Source organism: Podarcis liolepis, assembly GCF_965112155.1.
Source record: "Podarcis liolepis genome assembly, chromosome: 17".
Classification (NCBI taxonomy): Eukaryota; Metazoa; Chordata; class Lepidosauria; order Squamata; family Lacertidae; genus Podarcis; species Podarcis liolepis.
The window spans coordinates 21,923,883-21,940,782 of record NC_139571.1 but is presented as its reverse complement, the minus strand read 5'-3'; the positions used below and the strand labels follow the sequence as shown (position 1 = coordinate 21,940,782).

At 41.9% G+C, this 16,900-nt stretch overlaps 1 protein-coding gene across 2 annotated transcripts in view; it reads right to left on the bottom strand.

The window, feature by feature from the left end:
* The window catches only part of JAK2 (Janus kinase 2), an 82,623-nt gene that overhangs the window by 10,924 nt on the left and 54,799 nt on the right, over positions 1–16,900 (bottom strand). For both annotated transcript variants that reach the window (XM_083482221.1, XM_083482222.1), the window contains 10 exons: positions 15,841–15,952; positions 13,551–13,737; positions 12,546–12,673; positions 10,350–10,484; positions 8,427–8,514; positions 7,151–7,278; positions 6,349–6,487; positions 5,019–5,170; positions 4,212–4,362; positions 2,189–2,325 (listed from right to left, as the gene is read on the bottom strand). In XM_083482221.1, coding sequence (XP_083338347.1) covers positions 2,189–2,325; positions 4,212–4,362; positions 5,019–5,170; positions 6,349–6,487; positions 7,151–7,278; positions 8,427–8,514; positions 10,350–10,484; positions 12,546–12,673; positions 13,551–13,737; positions 15,841–15,952 — 1,357 coding nt within the window. The remainder of the gene's footprint in view (positions 1–2,188; positions 2,326–4,211; positions 4,363–5,018; positions 5,171–6,348; positions 6,488–7,150; positions 7,279–8,426; positions 8,515–10,349; positions 10,485–12,545; positions 12,674–13,550; positions 13,738–15,840; positions 15,953–16,900) is intronic.

Sequence of the window (16,900 nt, the reverse complement as noted above, 5' to 3'; positions counted from 1 at the left end):
GTTGGACACAACTAAACGACTAAACAACAACATATTTATTTTTAGGAGCCACCCAACTCATCCTATAGTTGTAAGCTGCCCTGGGACTTGATGGGCAACAAAATCCTAGAATTGAAAGAAAATACGATGGGTTGTTTCCCCAGTGCCACACAGTACAATTCGTGCCTGCATAATGAGTGATCTAGCTGGTGACACAGCCAGGAATGGGATCCCACCAATGACTCAGTAAATGTCCTGTTTTTGCCACCAACTTGGGACTTTGGTAACACTCCAAGTCTAAGATTATTAAGAGTGCACAAAAACATAGTTCTTAAATATTTAAGAACGATGTAAAACTTTATTGTACAAATAATTCCATATTAGCAGAAATTAAGTGATATTTGTAAAGAAAACGATTAGAGGAATATATACAAAGCAGAAAAGAAATGCTATTATACAGTACAAATCTGTGTTAAAAAAGAATTATATTACAGTATAATGAGAAGTATGGGAAGGATTGTGTCGATGAACACTTTTATTGTATAAATAATGTTGTCTTGTCTTTTTTTTTTATTTCGTATCTTTATTGTTGTTTTCCCCCTTTCTTTTCCTCTTTTTTATTCCTTTATAAATTTTCTATTTTCTACCTAATTTTCTTTTTCTTCATATGTAAAGAGATAGCATAGAATGTTTGTATAGATATGTAAATTTTTAATCAATAAAGAATAATATTTTAAAAAAGACTGCACAAAAACAGTTGAACAACAACATCTCCAGAAGATGACGGAGGACAAGTAAATTTCACCCATATGACTTCAGGGGCAGCCTGAATATATATTTAAATAAAGGGAAGCAGAATTGCACATTTAAGAAGAGGGACAGGAAAGGAACAGGTACTGCCAAGACCTAAAAGCATCCGAAAGCTGCATGAGCCAAAGGAAAAATATTCCTGCACTTGCGTTATGTTTTGACCGCTCAGGGCTGTGAAGTAAACAGATGTGAAGATGTGATGTACAAGCAACAACACACACCCAAAAGGCTCAGGGATAAAGGAGGCAGGTTGAACACAAAGGAAGCCCCTAAATTCCCTGCTCTCTTCACATCCAGTGATTTACTGCAAAGGGAGAAAGGTGACAAAGAGGGAAGCAGCAAAAGGAGGGGAAAATAGGAAGGGATTCAAGGGAGAAAACCTGAAGGTAAACCAAAAAAAGAGCTGGTTTAAAGTTAAGAGGAAAGATTAAAATTTAGGGAGAAAGGAGATATGGTGTGCACAACAGAGGCTGCCACCATATCTTGTCATTCTTTGTCTTAAAGAAGAATGCAAGCCTTCTGATAAAAGGGAGGCAAATACCTTGGGATGGAGGTAGCAGTTCCATACTGCTGTTAGGACTCAGCTACATTAGTCAAAAAACAGTGTTTTGAATGCGTTATAAACATGCAACACTAGATGGTGCCAGAGAGCAGGAAATTTTTATATGCGATTTTCTGTAGGGTTCTTTTTCTTTTGTTATAACAATCTAATTTCTGACTTATTTAGAGCGCCCACCCCCCGTGTGTAGATCCATCCTTAGAAGAGGAACAGAGTAGGATATTTCTGAACTATCGCCCTCCCTTCAAAAGCTGCACAGATGGGGAGCAGAACAAAAAACAGTTGCTCTTTCAAAAAGCTGAAACCACTCCGAAAAAATACATATTAAAGGGCAGTCTCTGCTTCTGTTAAAATAGGTAAAGGGTAAAGGGAGCCCTGACCATTAGGTCCAGTCGTGGCCGACTCTGGGGTTGCGGCGCTCATCTCGCTTTATTGGCCAAGGGAGCCGGCGTACAGCTTCTGGGTCATGTGGCCAGCATGACTAAGCCGCTTCTGGCGAACCAGAGCAGCGCACAGAAACACTGTTTACCTTCCCGCCAGAGTGGTACCTATTGATCTACTTGCACTTTGAAGTGCTTTCAAACTGGCAGGAGCAGGGACCGAGCAACGGGAGCTCACCCTGTCGCTGGAATTCAAACCGCCGACCTTCTGATCGGCAAGTCCTAGGCTCTGTGATTTAACCCACAGCACCACCCGCGTCCCTCTGTTAAAACAAACACTTCCAAAAATACTATGCAAAGTATGCGAATTATTTCAAATTAGCCATGGTTTCCCACTCTATATCTTATTTGTTTCTAACGGTATCGCATATCCTTGCAATAAGATACCCCATCTCCTTACCTTGCCAAGTTGCTGCAAAAATTTCAGGTGCCGCTCTTCAAAATAAGTCGGGTCCCTGCCTTCGAAAGCCCCGGAAAATCCAAGAGCTCCAATTCTCATATTTGGTAACATATCACTTTCTTTCAATAGTTCGTAATCTTGAAGAAAACACACACACAAAATAAAATATTATGTTCAGCTAGGCTCTCCTACAGCATCTGAACAGAAACAGATCATCATCAGCAGACAAATTAACTTGTGCAGCCCTAGAAAATATGAACATGCTATCTTAATTTTCAATCATAAAATACTGTCCTGCGTGGGAAGATAATAGTAAAGGTAAAGGTACCCCTGACCAGACGACTCTGGGGTTGCGCGCTCATTTTGCTCTATAGGCCGAGGGAGCCGGTGTTTGTCCATAGACAGCTTCCGGGTCCTGTGGCAAGCATGACTAAGCCGCTTCTGGCAAAACCAGAGCAGCGCACAGAAACGCCGTTTACCTTCTTGCCGGAGTGGTACCTATTTACCTACTTGCACTTTGACGTGCTTTTGAACTGCTAGGTGGGCAGGAGCAGGGACCAAGCAACGGGAGCTCACCCTGTTACGGGGATTCAAACCGCTGACCTTCTGATCGGCAAGCCCAAGAGGCTCAGTGGTTTAGACCACAGTGCCTCCCACATCCCATGGGAAGATAATAGAAGCAGCCTAATCCCTAGTGCATTTCAAAACTTCCCACTCATGTTTCATTTGCTCATTAACTCTACAAGCGCAAACAAATTTTGATACAAGAAGAAAAGTTATGTGTGCAACTAAATATATCTGCAGACAGACATGTTCTATAGCAGTGGTGTGGAATCTCCTGCCTACAGGTCTAATTAACCCCACTAAGCCAGAAATTGGCCCATCCAATCATTGGTCAACCATGTTCACCTTTCCCAAGCCGCTGATGTCATACAACATCAGAGGTGGGGAAGTTCAAGCTGGAAAAAAATCAAAGCTGTGTAATGTGCAAAATGGCCCTGATTGGTTTAACACAACTTTTAATTATTTATTTTTTTAAGTACTATGGATCTACAGCCTTGCATTGTCCCTTCCCCAACACACACAAGTTTAAAATACTGGGTTAAATTGGAGAATATTTATTAATAGGCTTCACTTGCTGTACGGCAATATTAAGAGAGATTTATCCATGAAGTAAAGTGTTTCAGATAAATAATACATTACATTCATGTAGCTCTTTACAGAGTTCATAGTGCTTTCACATACATCAACTCTATAAAGTGAGTCCAGTGTTGATATTCCTATATTGCAGATGGGCGGTGAAGCTACAAAAGCTGTGACTTGTTTGACAGGGCTCGTGACAGATTAAGGAGCTGAAGCAGGGATTTCTCGATCCATCATTCTGCCCGGACACTGAGGTCCAGCTCTGAGGTCCTTCTGGCGGATCCCTCACTGCAAGAAGTGAGGTTACAGGGAACCAGGCAGAGGGCCTTCTTGGTGGTGGTGCCTGCCCTGTGGAACGCGCTCCCACCAGATGTCAAGGAAATAAACAACTATCTGACTTTTAGAAGACATTTGAAGGCAACCCTGTTTAGAGAAATTTTTAATGTTTGATGTTTTATCGTGTTTTTAATATTCTGTTGGGAACCTCCCAGAGTGGACGGGGTATGTATGTATGTACGAATAAATAAATATTATTACTGTATCATCATCATCATTTCTCGATCCATAGCTTAGGCTCTTAGCCACTAGGCCACACCAGGTGTTATGAACACATTCGGAACAACATCCTTCTCCCCTGCAACAGTTTGCCTATGCCAGTGATGGCCAGACTTGGCCCTCCAGCTGTTTTGGGACTACAACTCCCATCATCCCTAGCTAACAGGACCAGTGGTCAGGGATGATGGGAACTGTAGTCCCAAAACAGCTGGAGGGCCAAGCTTGGCCATCACTGGCCTATGCAGTAGATTCTACTCTAACTGCAGATCAGAAAACATATTGCGTCTCCCACCAAAATTTAGTTACCTCTTCTCCATTAACATACCTGGAGCGAACAAACTGTTAAGGTCACGTATAACCGCTCTAAAAGAGGGTCTGAAGTCTGGCTCATAATCCATGCAGTTGTTTATAAGGTTTGCTAGTTCTGTCCAATTAGGAGCAGGAAGTTGATGCCTATCCTCATAAAACTGTAATTTCTAGAATTCAAGAAATGACGGTGATTTAGGACAATTCTGAGTAGCTTTTTGGGGGGAGAAGAAAAGAGATACTTTCAACAGCAAAGGAGATTCTTTTACACATCCAAGCAAACATCAAATACAACACTTCTTTGTCTCTGACACAAACAACTTTGGTTTAAGAGATGGAGAGGTTCCCTCGTACACACAAATCGTGTCCACATGCTGGTTTTCAAAGGGTTTCACTATCAGGGGACATGTTGCACCTGCCACATGGTGCGTATCCTTTGTGCCATGTGACTTTAATTCACAGCATGTTTGAATCGCTCCCAGGAACATGGGAGCATGACAGATTTCGCCATAGAGGCCCCAATCTACTTGGGACAAACTCCACACTTACTCTCTGTTTCCCAGAAGAGAAAGAGGAGCACAAGGAGATTACCAAAAACTAATTACAGGCTTTATCCAATCGTTGCTTCTGGGGAAAGACTATTGTTTACAAGTTCCCCTGTAGTTTAAATAAACCTGCCTAGCAGGCTAAGGAATCTTTACTAAACGTTAAACCTGATGAGGGGCAGAATCACATGTGGAAGCTGTGTCCAAATACTTTGGCTTATGCCCATCGCTGCACAGTATGTTCACCAAGACAAAGATGTTCAACTTCACATGGTACTTACTCTTTGAGAATCCAGCAGACTGAGAGGCTTGTCTCCTCCGCTGCAGATTTCCCACAGAGTGGTTCCAAAACTCCACTTGTCCGCTGCCAAACTCAGCTGCTTTGGATTTTCGATACATTCAGGTGGAACCCATGGTATTCTCTCAAGGAGAACTAGGCAATCATGAAAAAACAAGGCAATTTGTTACTAGGATGAATCAGAAAGCATTTGATTTATTTACTTTTTTGGGTAGGATGTTTAAATTGCTGCTCAGCTGTATTAGGTAATCTATGAGGACCTCTGGTGCAAATGTGGTCTATAAATATCTTTAGGGCTTGTAAATGACAACAAACAAGCAAACAAACCTGAAGCTCCATGTCTGCGGCCTTTAAGAAATATTTTAGAAATTCTCACATGTAGACTTAAGCATAGGAGACATGAGCTAAAGGGTGTAAACACAGTGAGAGCTTTTGATTCTCTTGGTTCCTTCAGATAAAAATCCTAATCCCAAGGAATTCAATTTGTAAGGAAATAGAGAAAGGGTATCTCACATTACTCTCCAGGTGAGACAAAAATGCTTTAAATCCAACAAATGGATCAGTTTGTGTGGTGTCTTCCAGGTGGACTCATCCTGCTGGCTGGGTCTAATGGGAACTGGAGCTCAGCATCATATAAAATACATTGCACTGGCTACTCCTGAACCAGATTTACCTTTTTCAGAGTGTTAAATGGGGATTCTCAGTGGGTGAAAGACTAACATTGGCTACAACTCTTTAAGAACTGAAACTGATGGGTCTATTCTGCTGGGTTTTCCATTTCCAGCAGTATTTTTGTTAAGTTGTGGGTGAACATATCAGACGACACAGCGATTCTTCAAACAGCTCTTGTTTATTCACAGGCCAGAACAGAACTGAACTGAAGGGTTCAGTCAGCCTGCTTATATAGAGCTCCAGTACAACGTAACTGTAACAATTTTCTAAAACTATCCAATCACTGAATGTCACTTTCGATCCCTTATTTGCATAACTATCTACAGTATCCCCCTGCTGGCCCAGGGTGAGAACTTCAATACATAACAATTTTCATACCAGTTTCAATGGAATATGCATTGCTCATTTTGTGCAACAGGCATGCCCGCTGGCATGGAAATAGTTTTAAGTAGCAAAATGATGCCGGCAACAGAAAAAAACAAAAGCACGCCCCAAGCTTGTGGGAGGTTCATGGCTTCCCAAACAAGAACAGCGGTACACAACGAAATGAATTTTAAGTGCAATGAGAGGAGGAGATAATCACTCAACGACATTTTCAAGGTAGCAGGTGAGCTGCTGAAACAGATGAGTCAGAGACTTACTGTCTTTTGGCAAAACTGTAATGCTGATACCAGGATCGCTGAGCTTGATAAAAGGAAGGTTCCCGGATTTCCTATCTTCTTCTCTGATAAGCAAGATGTTTTTTGCACATACGTTCCCATGAACAAGGTTTTTATCTTCCTAATAAAGGCAAACAAGCATTGCTTATTTTTCCTCCTGAGCACAGATCAACCGCCAACTTCCTAACTGCATTTCAAGCCGACACGTTTTGACATAAGCAAACACTTCGAGAAATGGACGTAAGAAGGAACTGGGACACAGCTTTAAATGGCTAATTTACACAGTACAGTGCCTGGCTTGAATTTAGTGGCAGCAGTCCAGCACCTCATTAAATGCAGTGAAGAGGAGCGTGGCTAACTTCACCACAGAGGCCCTAATCTATCTGGGACAAACTCCACACTTACTCTCTGTTTCCCAGAAGAGAAAGAAGAGCAGAAGGAGATTACCAAAAACTAATTACAGGCTTTATCCAGTCGTTGCTTCTGGGGAAAGACTATTGCTTACACAAGTCTGCTTTACTCCTGCTCCCCCCCCCCCCAGATAAAGCAGAAGTTTCCTGCATTTGTTTAACAGCACAACTCAGATCATAGTCTTAACACACATAAGACACCAGATTTTTAAAGGAGTGAGCGTGAAAACAAGACGTGTGTGCAAGCTGTCTGGATCCTATAAAGAGAAACACCAATGAATATGTCTAAAAATCTTAACCAATATCTACTAGGGGTAGGGGGAGTGAATCCCTGACCTTCAGCATTTTGCTAGCGGGAAATGTAAGATACTTACGAAAAAATGCATTGCCATTGCCAGCTGCTTTGCAACTTCCAGCTTCCACAAGATGTTTATAGAATTTTTATTCTTCTTCAAATAAGTATCCAATGACCCAAATTTCACATATTCCTGTACCAGAATATCTAATTTGAAACACAGATGCAGACAATAAATAATAATAATAATAATAATAATAATAATAATAATAATAATAAACGGAATTTTAAGCCAGCCTTGCTTTCTAGCCACAATTCCTTCCAGCCACATTTGAAAACATCTGTTTCATCCCTGCAGACTGGTGCGTGCTGCAAATTATGGAACTGAGACGCTTTGTTTCCTCAGCAAAATTAATGCTAAGCCATTCTTGGGACTCAGAGATTGTAGAAATGTTTTCTAGTTTACACCCCAATCACAAATCATTTAAACGCCAACACAACTTTGTTCAGATATACAGAGAAGGCAACCACGAAATAGCAACACCATGAAGTGAAAGGGAAGATTCTGATGTAAAACTTTTAATTACATACTGTCAATGTATTAAATGCGTACTAGCTACAGTTTCTATCATTTCTTTTCAACAACTGTTTGGTTTATTAAGTTTTGGGTTGTTGTTTTTTTAATGGAAAGATCTATACAGTGGTACCTTGTTTTGAGTCTGGGATCCATTTCGGAGCCCTGGACGCTCGACGAAAGGGATGCTCGACAGGGCAGCGCTCTGCGCATGTGCGCAGGGCAGTTTACGCTTCTGTGCATGCGCAAGCAGCAAACCCAGAAGTAACCCATTCTGGTACTTCCGGGTTTGCTGTGGATGTTCTCTGAAACGGATGCCAGACAAGGCGGACCTTTGTGGGGGTATTACTGTACCAGACATGTTCAACCAGTCGACCGTGATGTACAATTAGACCGATGGGGTGCTCCAGGTAGATCGCCGGGGTGGTCCTGATTGATTGCGGGGGGAAAATTAACTGGGCAATGAATGTCGCTGCCCCCTGTCCCTGGCGCAAGGTGCCATCGCTGTGAAAGCTTGTCTTCCCTGTGGCGCGGCAGATTCAGTGGCGTGACAGATTAAGTTAGAGAACTAAGGTACCACTGTACAGCCTGGAACAGACTGATTACATCAACCTAGGGCATTTGTATCTCTCACTGTTTTGCACCGACACTTGTAGTTCCTTGCCAGACAACATGTACCTGATAAGAAGGCAAATGTGTTCGGAAATAGCTATTTGCATACAGGAAGGTAATAACAGAACTCCAATTAGGGCACACAAAACGGTTAATTGGCTTTACTCACTTTCTTCTCCGTAGACACAAACTCCATAATTTAATACCAAGTGCTTGTAGGATAGCTGGCTCATCATGCTAGCTGCTTCGAAAAAAGACTGCAAGAGATAGGGAACAATAATTAGCAGAGCGAACCCTAATGGGAACTGTTTGGAATAAAACTTAATTAAAAACCGCCTGCACTTTCACATAACTTCAGCTCCCCACCTTCCGCAACGATACGGTGTAATTAATATGATGCCGTTGTTCTCTGAAGCCTGTTTTTAATCATTGTTTCTCACAACGCCTAACTGCTTTAATAGTGAATCATGTCAATTTACTGGCAGTAGGAAAATCCCCCATGAGGATACAAGGACTCTGACATCTGCCCACAGCGGGGGGTGATGATGGCGCTAGTTTTCAATGCATGTAACAATGCATGACAGCTCCAACCGATGAGTAACTGGCAAGCGTTTAATTTTCGAAAGACTAAACTCAGGGGGAACTTCTATCAGCTACGTCGTTCAATCAGACTGAGCAGCCTTGACCTCACATTACACAGAGACACTGTGAAAATGTCCATGTTTATCTCATGAACATCTGATTGTGTGAAACAGCAATCATCCCAGACAGGGCCGGATTTAGGTTTGATGAGGCCCTAAGCTACTGAAGGTAATGGGGCCCTTTATACGTCCAGCTGTCCTTTGTCAACAACAAATTGTCGCTGTTTTTTGTGTTGAATATATGCTATATGGTAACTTATGGACCTAATGTGTATCTGAGGCCATTTGCACATAACAAAGAGGAGCCTACACAACACAAAACACTGTTGATGTATGTAGGTTTTATTTTATTTGTTTTTTATCTTATATTTTGGAAATGTACATCCAGTTTTTTTCCCCTTTAATTTTTTTGGGGCCCCCCAAGAGAGTGGGACCCTAAGCTATAGCTTGTTTAGCTTATACCTAAATCAGGCACTGATCCCATATCAGTATAAAACTTTATTAGACTGATCTCTGTTCACGGAATTAGTGTAGCAGAAGCAGCAGCAATCTCAGAAACTAACTTACCCCTTTGCAAAAGTGAAATGGCCCTAGTTATCGGCAAAGAGCACTTCTCTGAAACAAGCTTGAATGCTGCAAGAGTTTGTGGCTCAGCATGGGACTCTAAATCTCAGGGTCGTGGGTTTGAGCCCCACATTGGGCAAAAGATTCCTGCACTGCAGGGGGTTGGACTAGATGACCCTCACAGCCCTCTTCCAACTCTACAATTCCATAATTGCAATTGATTTATAATTGGAAGGACATGCGTGGCTGCAGCCTAGAGTTACCGTATTTTTTGCTCTATAAGACTCACTTTTTCCCTCCTAAAAAGTAAGGGGAAATGTGTGTGCGTCTTATGGAGCGAATGCAGGCTGCACAGCTATCCCAGAAGCCAGAACACCAAGAGGGATTGCTGCTTTCACTGTGCAGCGATCCCTCTTGCTGTTCTGGCTTCTGAGATTCAGAATATTTTTTTTCTTGTTTTCCTCCTCCAAAAACTAGGTGCGTCTTGTGGTCTGGTGCGTCTTATAGAGCGAAAAATACGGTAATATTGTAGGAAGACTTCAGGACAAAACCTTGCGAAGATCAAAATGTAATTAGGGCAGGGCATGAAGTTCTTTATCAAGTAGAGCTAAATTCTGTGACATATTTTCATTTAATATTTTCATTCAACTGTTTGACTTAGGCAGCTCACGGGAGGAAGGCTAAAGGAGCTGCCATTTGGGAGAAATCCAGCTGTCTCTCCTCCAGAGTTTCAGATTTCCCTCAACAAGGGAAAGACATGGTAGAGCCAAAAGATGCAAGGCCAATTTACTAATGAAAACGCAATTCTATTTGCTGAACTCTGCATTCCTGCTCTGCCGAACTAGCCCTGCATATGAACTATTAAGCATAGGAGTACGAATACAAACCTCAGAATAATTCCTGTGCACTTTATCCAGGACTTTGAGCAGCACTTCAGTCTGATACAACTTGCCATAGTCGCCCACTTCTTTCCTCACACCTTTGAAAATTTTAGTGAAGGTGCCCTGACCAAGGCTTTCATTCTAAAAGAAACCCCAAATAAATAAGGGGGGGGGGGAGGAATCAATCATCTGCAAAATCCCTTCATGCCGATTTTAAGCAAAAGCATACCTAGCTTCAAGACTAATACAGGAGCTGTCTCAGCTGAAAGGAAACAATCATAATGTAAAAACAGTTTAGCTTAATAACTGAACAGATCAAATGCTTCATATAATTGCATATTCCGCGAGAGAGGCTTTGAGACCAATCCTTGTGGGTTCACCCAAATGGAAGCACAACTGAGTTCAGAGAAATTATTTCTCTTGCTTTGCAGCCATTCACCATTTGCCCTGCAAGCAGCCAGCTTGAACGGTGTTGCTGGAATGCAAAAAATGACTTCTCTGAGGGTGAGTGGAGAGACTAGGGTAAGCTAGGGGCTTCTCATTTTCCCTCCTGGGGAGACAGCCCCAAGTGATCCTACATGAAGTCATTGGAGGGGGGGGGGGAGTTACACCAAGGGAGGTCCTTTCGCTGTTAGACAAGGAAAATTATGTTATTTGTGAGTTTCTCTAATTGCGTTGGCAGCCAGGAAATCAACAGCCAGATGTGTGGCTGAATTCCAAAAGTCTTTTTAAATCTTTGCTATGGTTTACAACATGGGATGCGGGTGGCGCTGTGGGTTAAACCACAGAGCCTAGGGCTTGCCGATCTGAAGGTCGGCGGTTCGAATCCCCGCAATGGGGTGAGCTCCCGTTGCTCGGTCCCTGCTCCTGCCAACCCAGCAGTTCGAAAGCACGTCAAAGTGCAAGTAGATAAATAGGTACCACTCCGGCGGGAAGGTAAACGGCGTTTCTGTGCACTGCTCTGGTTCGCCAGAAGCGGCTTAGTCATGCTGGCCACATGACCCGGAAGCTGTACGCTGGCTCCCTCGGCCAGTAAAGCGAGATGAGCGCCGCAACCCCAGAGTCGGCCACGACTGGACCTAATGGTCAGGGGTCCCTTTACCTTTACCTTTACCTTTATGGTTTACTACAGGGCTGGGAGATATCTTGTTTTCAACATCGTGAAATATCACCAGCCAAAAAATGTGATATACAAATAGATCACAATGTCTAAAATTAAGGATGGAGCTATGTAGAAACAATGGCTGGCTTCACGGTTTTCCCCACATTGTGATTTTTGCCAGCGCCTGCTCTTGTGATTCGCTGCCGCCCTACATGAAGCAGGGGAGAGCTGTGCTGGCAGAATTAACAGTGGCTGCAGGAATTGAGAGAAGCCTTGACTGGCTTCACAGTTTTCCCCACATTGCAATTTTTGCACAGCACACACAGACACACACCATGATTCATGTGATATATTGCCAGGTCAAAAATTCTGAAATCGATATCACAATATGGACCTCAAACTGGTTTTGGACAGTATATCGAATATTGATATATCACCCAGCCTCAGTTTACAGCTAAAGAAATAAAATTGTTGCTGCTGCTACTACTACATGGGGTAGTAACTTCCATTTAATTCAAGGGGACTTGAATTTCAGAGGAAAGTGGCCTAGGGTGAAGTTGCCACACAAACATCTCTCTGATATATGCTAGTTGTCTCTGTGTCTCTCCCCTTCCTGGCTGATGCATGCACTATTATTGGTGAAGAGGCTTCAGGAGTGCAATAGTCTATAAAGTTAAAAGCCACAAAACTAAATTGATTAATTTGCTTGAGAACGGACGGTAGGAAAGCTGGAAGGGCTACTGAAAAGAAAATATGATGATTAGGACATCACTCAGTTTAAACTCCCACATTTATCTTAATAATAAAAGTATGAACCCACATTAAAAAGAAAAACCACACATGCTGATTTTCAATTAATTTAGTCACACAGCAAATGAATTTATGTAACGGAGTGAACACTTCCACTTCCAGGTGCACTTATCACAATAAATACCTAGTTTTCTGTAAATACAATTTCCCACCAATGTGCACATTATTTCCAGTAACACACACCACTGAGAAACAACTCTGGTGCCTTTAAATTAATGGGACTTAATTCAAAGGACTGCGCTGAGGATCAGAGTATTACACAAGCGAGAAGATACGTCTCGTGAACTTACAAAGATCAGGTCCTCATTCCGGATTTTGTGGAAGACCATCTGGTTAACGTTATTGTGCCTCTGCAAGGTGGGCGATGAGGGCAGGTCAGAAATTCCATTGCTCCTGAAGACAAGGAGGTTGGACTTATCTGTAAGGAGAAGGTTAACAGAGTCCTGGTTCACAAACAGACTTAATTTCATTTTATTTATTATACAGCGGTACCTCAGGTTACATACTTTTCAGGTTACAGACTCCGCTAACCCAGAAATAGTGCTTCAGGTTAAGAACTTTGCTTCAGGATGAGAACAGAAATTGTGCTCCGGCGGCGTGGCGGCAGCAGGAGGCCCCATTAGCTAAAGTGGTGCTTCAGGTTAAGAACAGTTTCAGCTTAAGAACTGACCTCCAGAACGAATTAAATACTTAACCCGAGGTACCACTGTATTTATATTCCACCTCATCCTCCTGGGAGCTCATGGTTTTCTCCTCCCCATTTCTGACCTCAAAATAACCCTGTGATGCAGGTTAGGCTGAGAGACAGTGATTGGCCAAAGGTCACCTGGTGAGCTTCATGGCTGAGTGAGGATTTGAACCCCGGTTTCTAAGTCAACACTCTCCTACCGTCACCACCGTGGGCCACAAATCCCTGTTGCATTTATTACTCATGCCACGTTTTGGAGCTTGAGTGTGTATTGGTTATTGCGTCAAGTAGATTCCATATTGTATATGACACTGTCCGTCACAGAAATATATAATATACTGAATGCTACCTATAATCCACATAGATAAAATTGATTAATCAAGCCACTCTATTAAACTGAGAACCTGCTTTCGAAAAGTCTGACTCCAGTTCTCTGACTTTATTGCTTTCATTGCAGAGTTTTTCTCATTTCAAACCCTCCCCACCCCCCGGTGCAATGTATTCATGTTTTTGCAAGTCGCTCTGGTCAGATTTTATTACAGAAAAGCAAGGTCTAAAACCAAAAAAACATTAACACCACCGCTTAAGGGAGTTGTGAATCAGTTACCTTTTGGCTTTGGAGGGCAACATCTGGTAAACTGAAAAATTATACTGTCCGACCGGACAGTTTCTGTCCGATAACAGTTCAAGAGATCCATGAGGTTTGTAAAACTTCTTCTAGTTCCAGTGAGATTATATTCGCCATTCTCATTTTTTGTGATCAAGCAATGCTTATAGTCCGTGGTACTGTCCCGCTGAAGATTAAGAAATGGTAAGAAAGATGTTGTTTTGAAACAGCTCTTTTGTTTATAATTGAATTTAAATTAGGAATCATACCTTTGTAGACAAAATGGCGCCATCCATGCATGAGAGGGAGGTACCAGCATAGTAGGCTCAGAGAAACCCCCAAAACTTATGGAACAATAATAAAAACTTCAGTGACACATCCAGCGGATTCATGTGGGAGTTTATTCTGCATTCCTGATGTTCACCTAACTATTAATTTCTGCATTATATTCATAGAATCATAGAATCATAGAGTTGGAAGAGACCACAAGGGCCATCGAGTCCAACCCCCTGCCAAGCAGGAAACACCATCAGAGCACTCCTGACATATGGTTGTCAAGCCTCTGCTTAAAGACCTCCATATTCGAGCCTTTACCTGACAAAAAAGCCACTTCCAGAAATATAGCAGATTATAGCACAAGTTTAGCGCTAATTTCTGTATTATTTACGAATGGTTTTTTTCTCCCTGGAAGCAAACAAAACAGAAACGAGTACTAAATTTGAGCTACGTTTCCAGAAGGGGCCTTTACATTGTGTGGAAACTCAAATATAACGCGGAATTTAACAGAATCAGAAATCAAAAAAATCTGATTATCCTGGAAGATGGCATGGTTTGCTGGCACTGTGAACAGAAGCGTGTTTCATTGCAGGTTCCACCTGTATCTGTCAATATTTTACCATCACACACTGCATGTCATTTGATGAACAGCAGAAAACCTGTCCTTTAATCTTGCTTTAAGCACTCTGCTAACATGACATTGATGGTTAAAGCAAGGATATAAAACCCCAACCTTATCAGATGCTTTTATGAGACTTTTGAGGCCTTGAAGAGTCTGCTAAGGTTCCCTAATATAGTCTGGCAAATTTGCTCTTTTCTCTTTTTTTAACTAATTTTAAACTAAAGAAGCTGATCATCTTCCAAGGAATAATTAGGAATAGCATTTTGAATACAGTACTTTCATTTGTATTTAAAACTAACTATGTTATATTTAGCGACTGCACAGATATAAGTAAATAAATCTTTTTTTTAAGAGAAGCTAGTGAGAGTATGTAGAAAGCCCATACTCATATGAAAATAGCATCAATCTCTTGTTATGAAGGGACAGGATACCCAAATCCTGTCTGAAATCAACCCAGGCTTCAATAATCACCCCAGGCCTCAAAACTGTCCAAAACTCCTTTTGTCTTCTAAAAATCCAAAACAGCTTTTCTCTGCTTTTCTCACAAGATGCTGGTACATAGGCAAAATGTTACTTTTAAAGGCTAATGAATAGGCTCTGTCATTGCCAAGAATACTCAGGCCTGAGAAACGAATGTTATCTCATTCTAGTTGCAACACATCTGAACAAGATGAATGCAAGGCTTCTCACCCACACACCCCTTTCCTGGGAAGAGTCCAATAGTCCCAAGACAGCTTTCTGTTCATGCTCAGAGGAACTCATGGGGCAGGACTCTTCAAGGAGGAGGAGAAAGGAGGAGGGAACTGGAATGGGTATATATGCTTGTGCACATGACTGTGAACTCGTGCATGCTTTTTGTGAACTATCACACTTGCTCCTTCTACCAGTTCATGGATGGTAGAAATAAAAGCCTTTTCTCCGAAACTATTCCTTGAGTGTCTGTTGACTCCCACTTCCCTTTCCCGGGCGCAATATTTTTCCCACCCGAGGGCAAAGCCTCATAAGGCTACAGTTACTTGTAGCACAAATGATGCCTGGTTACCTACAGATTGTCCGGATATGCTAATATTAATACAGGTTTATTTTTAAGTCACAAATAGAAGATATGGCTAAATTCTAACAGTTAAATTACCATTACTCGGTGCCTGAATGAACATGTCAGAAGAAAAGGAAAGTTTTATTTCTTCACTTTTTCCTGATCTTTGCAGACTGTCATGGGTATGTGCACTGTTCACAAAGCACAGAGATTACTGAGAACTAGAGGTGGCTGAGCTTTAAAAAAATTATTCAAAAGCACAGTGGTTTAACAGGTAACACTTATAATCAAAGTTACTCTGAATCCTCTCTTGTTCACAGCCAAAGTAACAGCCTATTCTGCTCCTATTTACTAACCTGAACTGCAAAGGTAAGAAAGTATTTCCTGAACTCCTTTGGACTGCAACGAAGAACGTAATAGCCCGTCTGATTGCCAGCTTTCTTCAGTTTATTGATTGCGAAGTCCATGCTATTTTGGAAAAACAAGAGAGAGGGAGCACAAGTGTTAAGAGCAAGCTTTTAAAAACTAGCAACCTTTGAGCTATGCAGAACATCTAGAGATGATCATATTTCTATCCCCGGTAAAAGTCTGTGACCATCCACTTACAGCTGCCTGCAGGTTACAACATCTGGGCACTTATGGCAAACTCCTTTGGCAGTGCGAAAGGGAAACGGACTTACTACAAATTTCTAAATTGATGCTAGAGAACAGTCTCCCCTTTGAGTAAGGGAGGCAGAACCAAATCCCCTTTCGCTAGCTGGAAGGGGTTCATTCGGTGTCTCATTTGAAACCTGGCAGAACAGAAGAGGCCAAACCACTAACAATACTAACAGATTGTTGAAATCATTATGGCAGCAGTTCAAATGCAAGGGAAAAAATCTGGCAAGAAAATGGGGGGGGGGGCATAAGTATCTCTAGGATCTATTAAGTGTGGTCAGTACCAAACTTGGATTTTATTTATTTATTTCCCATCCTTTCCCCCTGACAAGGACTCAAGACAGCTAGTAGATGAAACAGGAAATAAAATAAAATAGAAACAAATAAAAGCAATAATATCATTTTTATACACAAGAGGCAGCACGTGCAGCTGCAAATAGGTAAGTAAAAATGTATTTGTTTTAGACCCCTAAGTAGTAGCAGTTGGCCAGGGCATTGCCCCATTCACCTCTACATAGCTACATCCTTATTTCATACTGGTATATCACAATGTTTAGCTGGTGATATATCACAGTGTTGAAAACCAGACATCCCTCAGCCCCACTGACAGCAAAAGCTGAAAATGACCCTATAACACAATATTGCCTTTCCTATGGAAAGCACGATGCCTCTCCTCATGTAACCTCCTTAAACTTTATTTAGAAAACTTATGTCTCATTTGATATCTTCAGGAAGTTCTCAGAGTGGCTCACCAAAAGA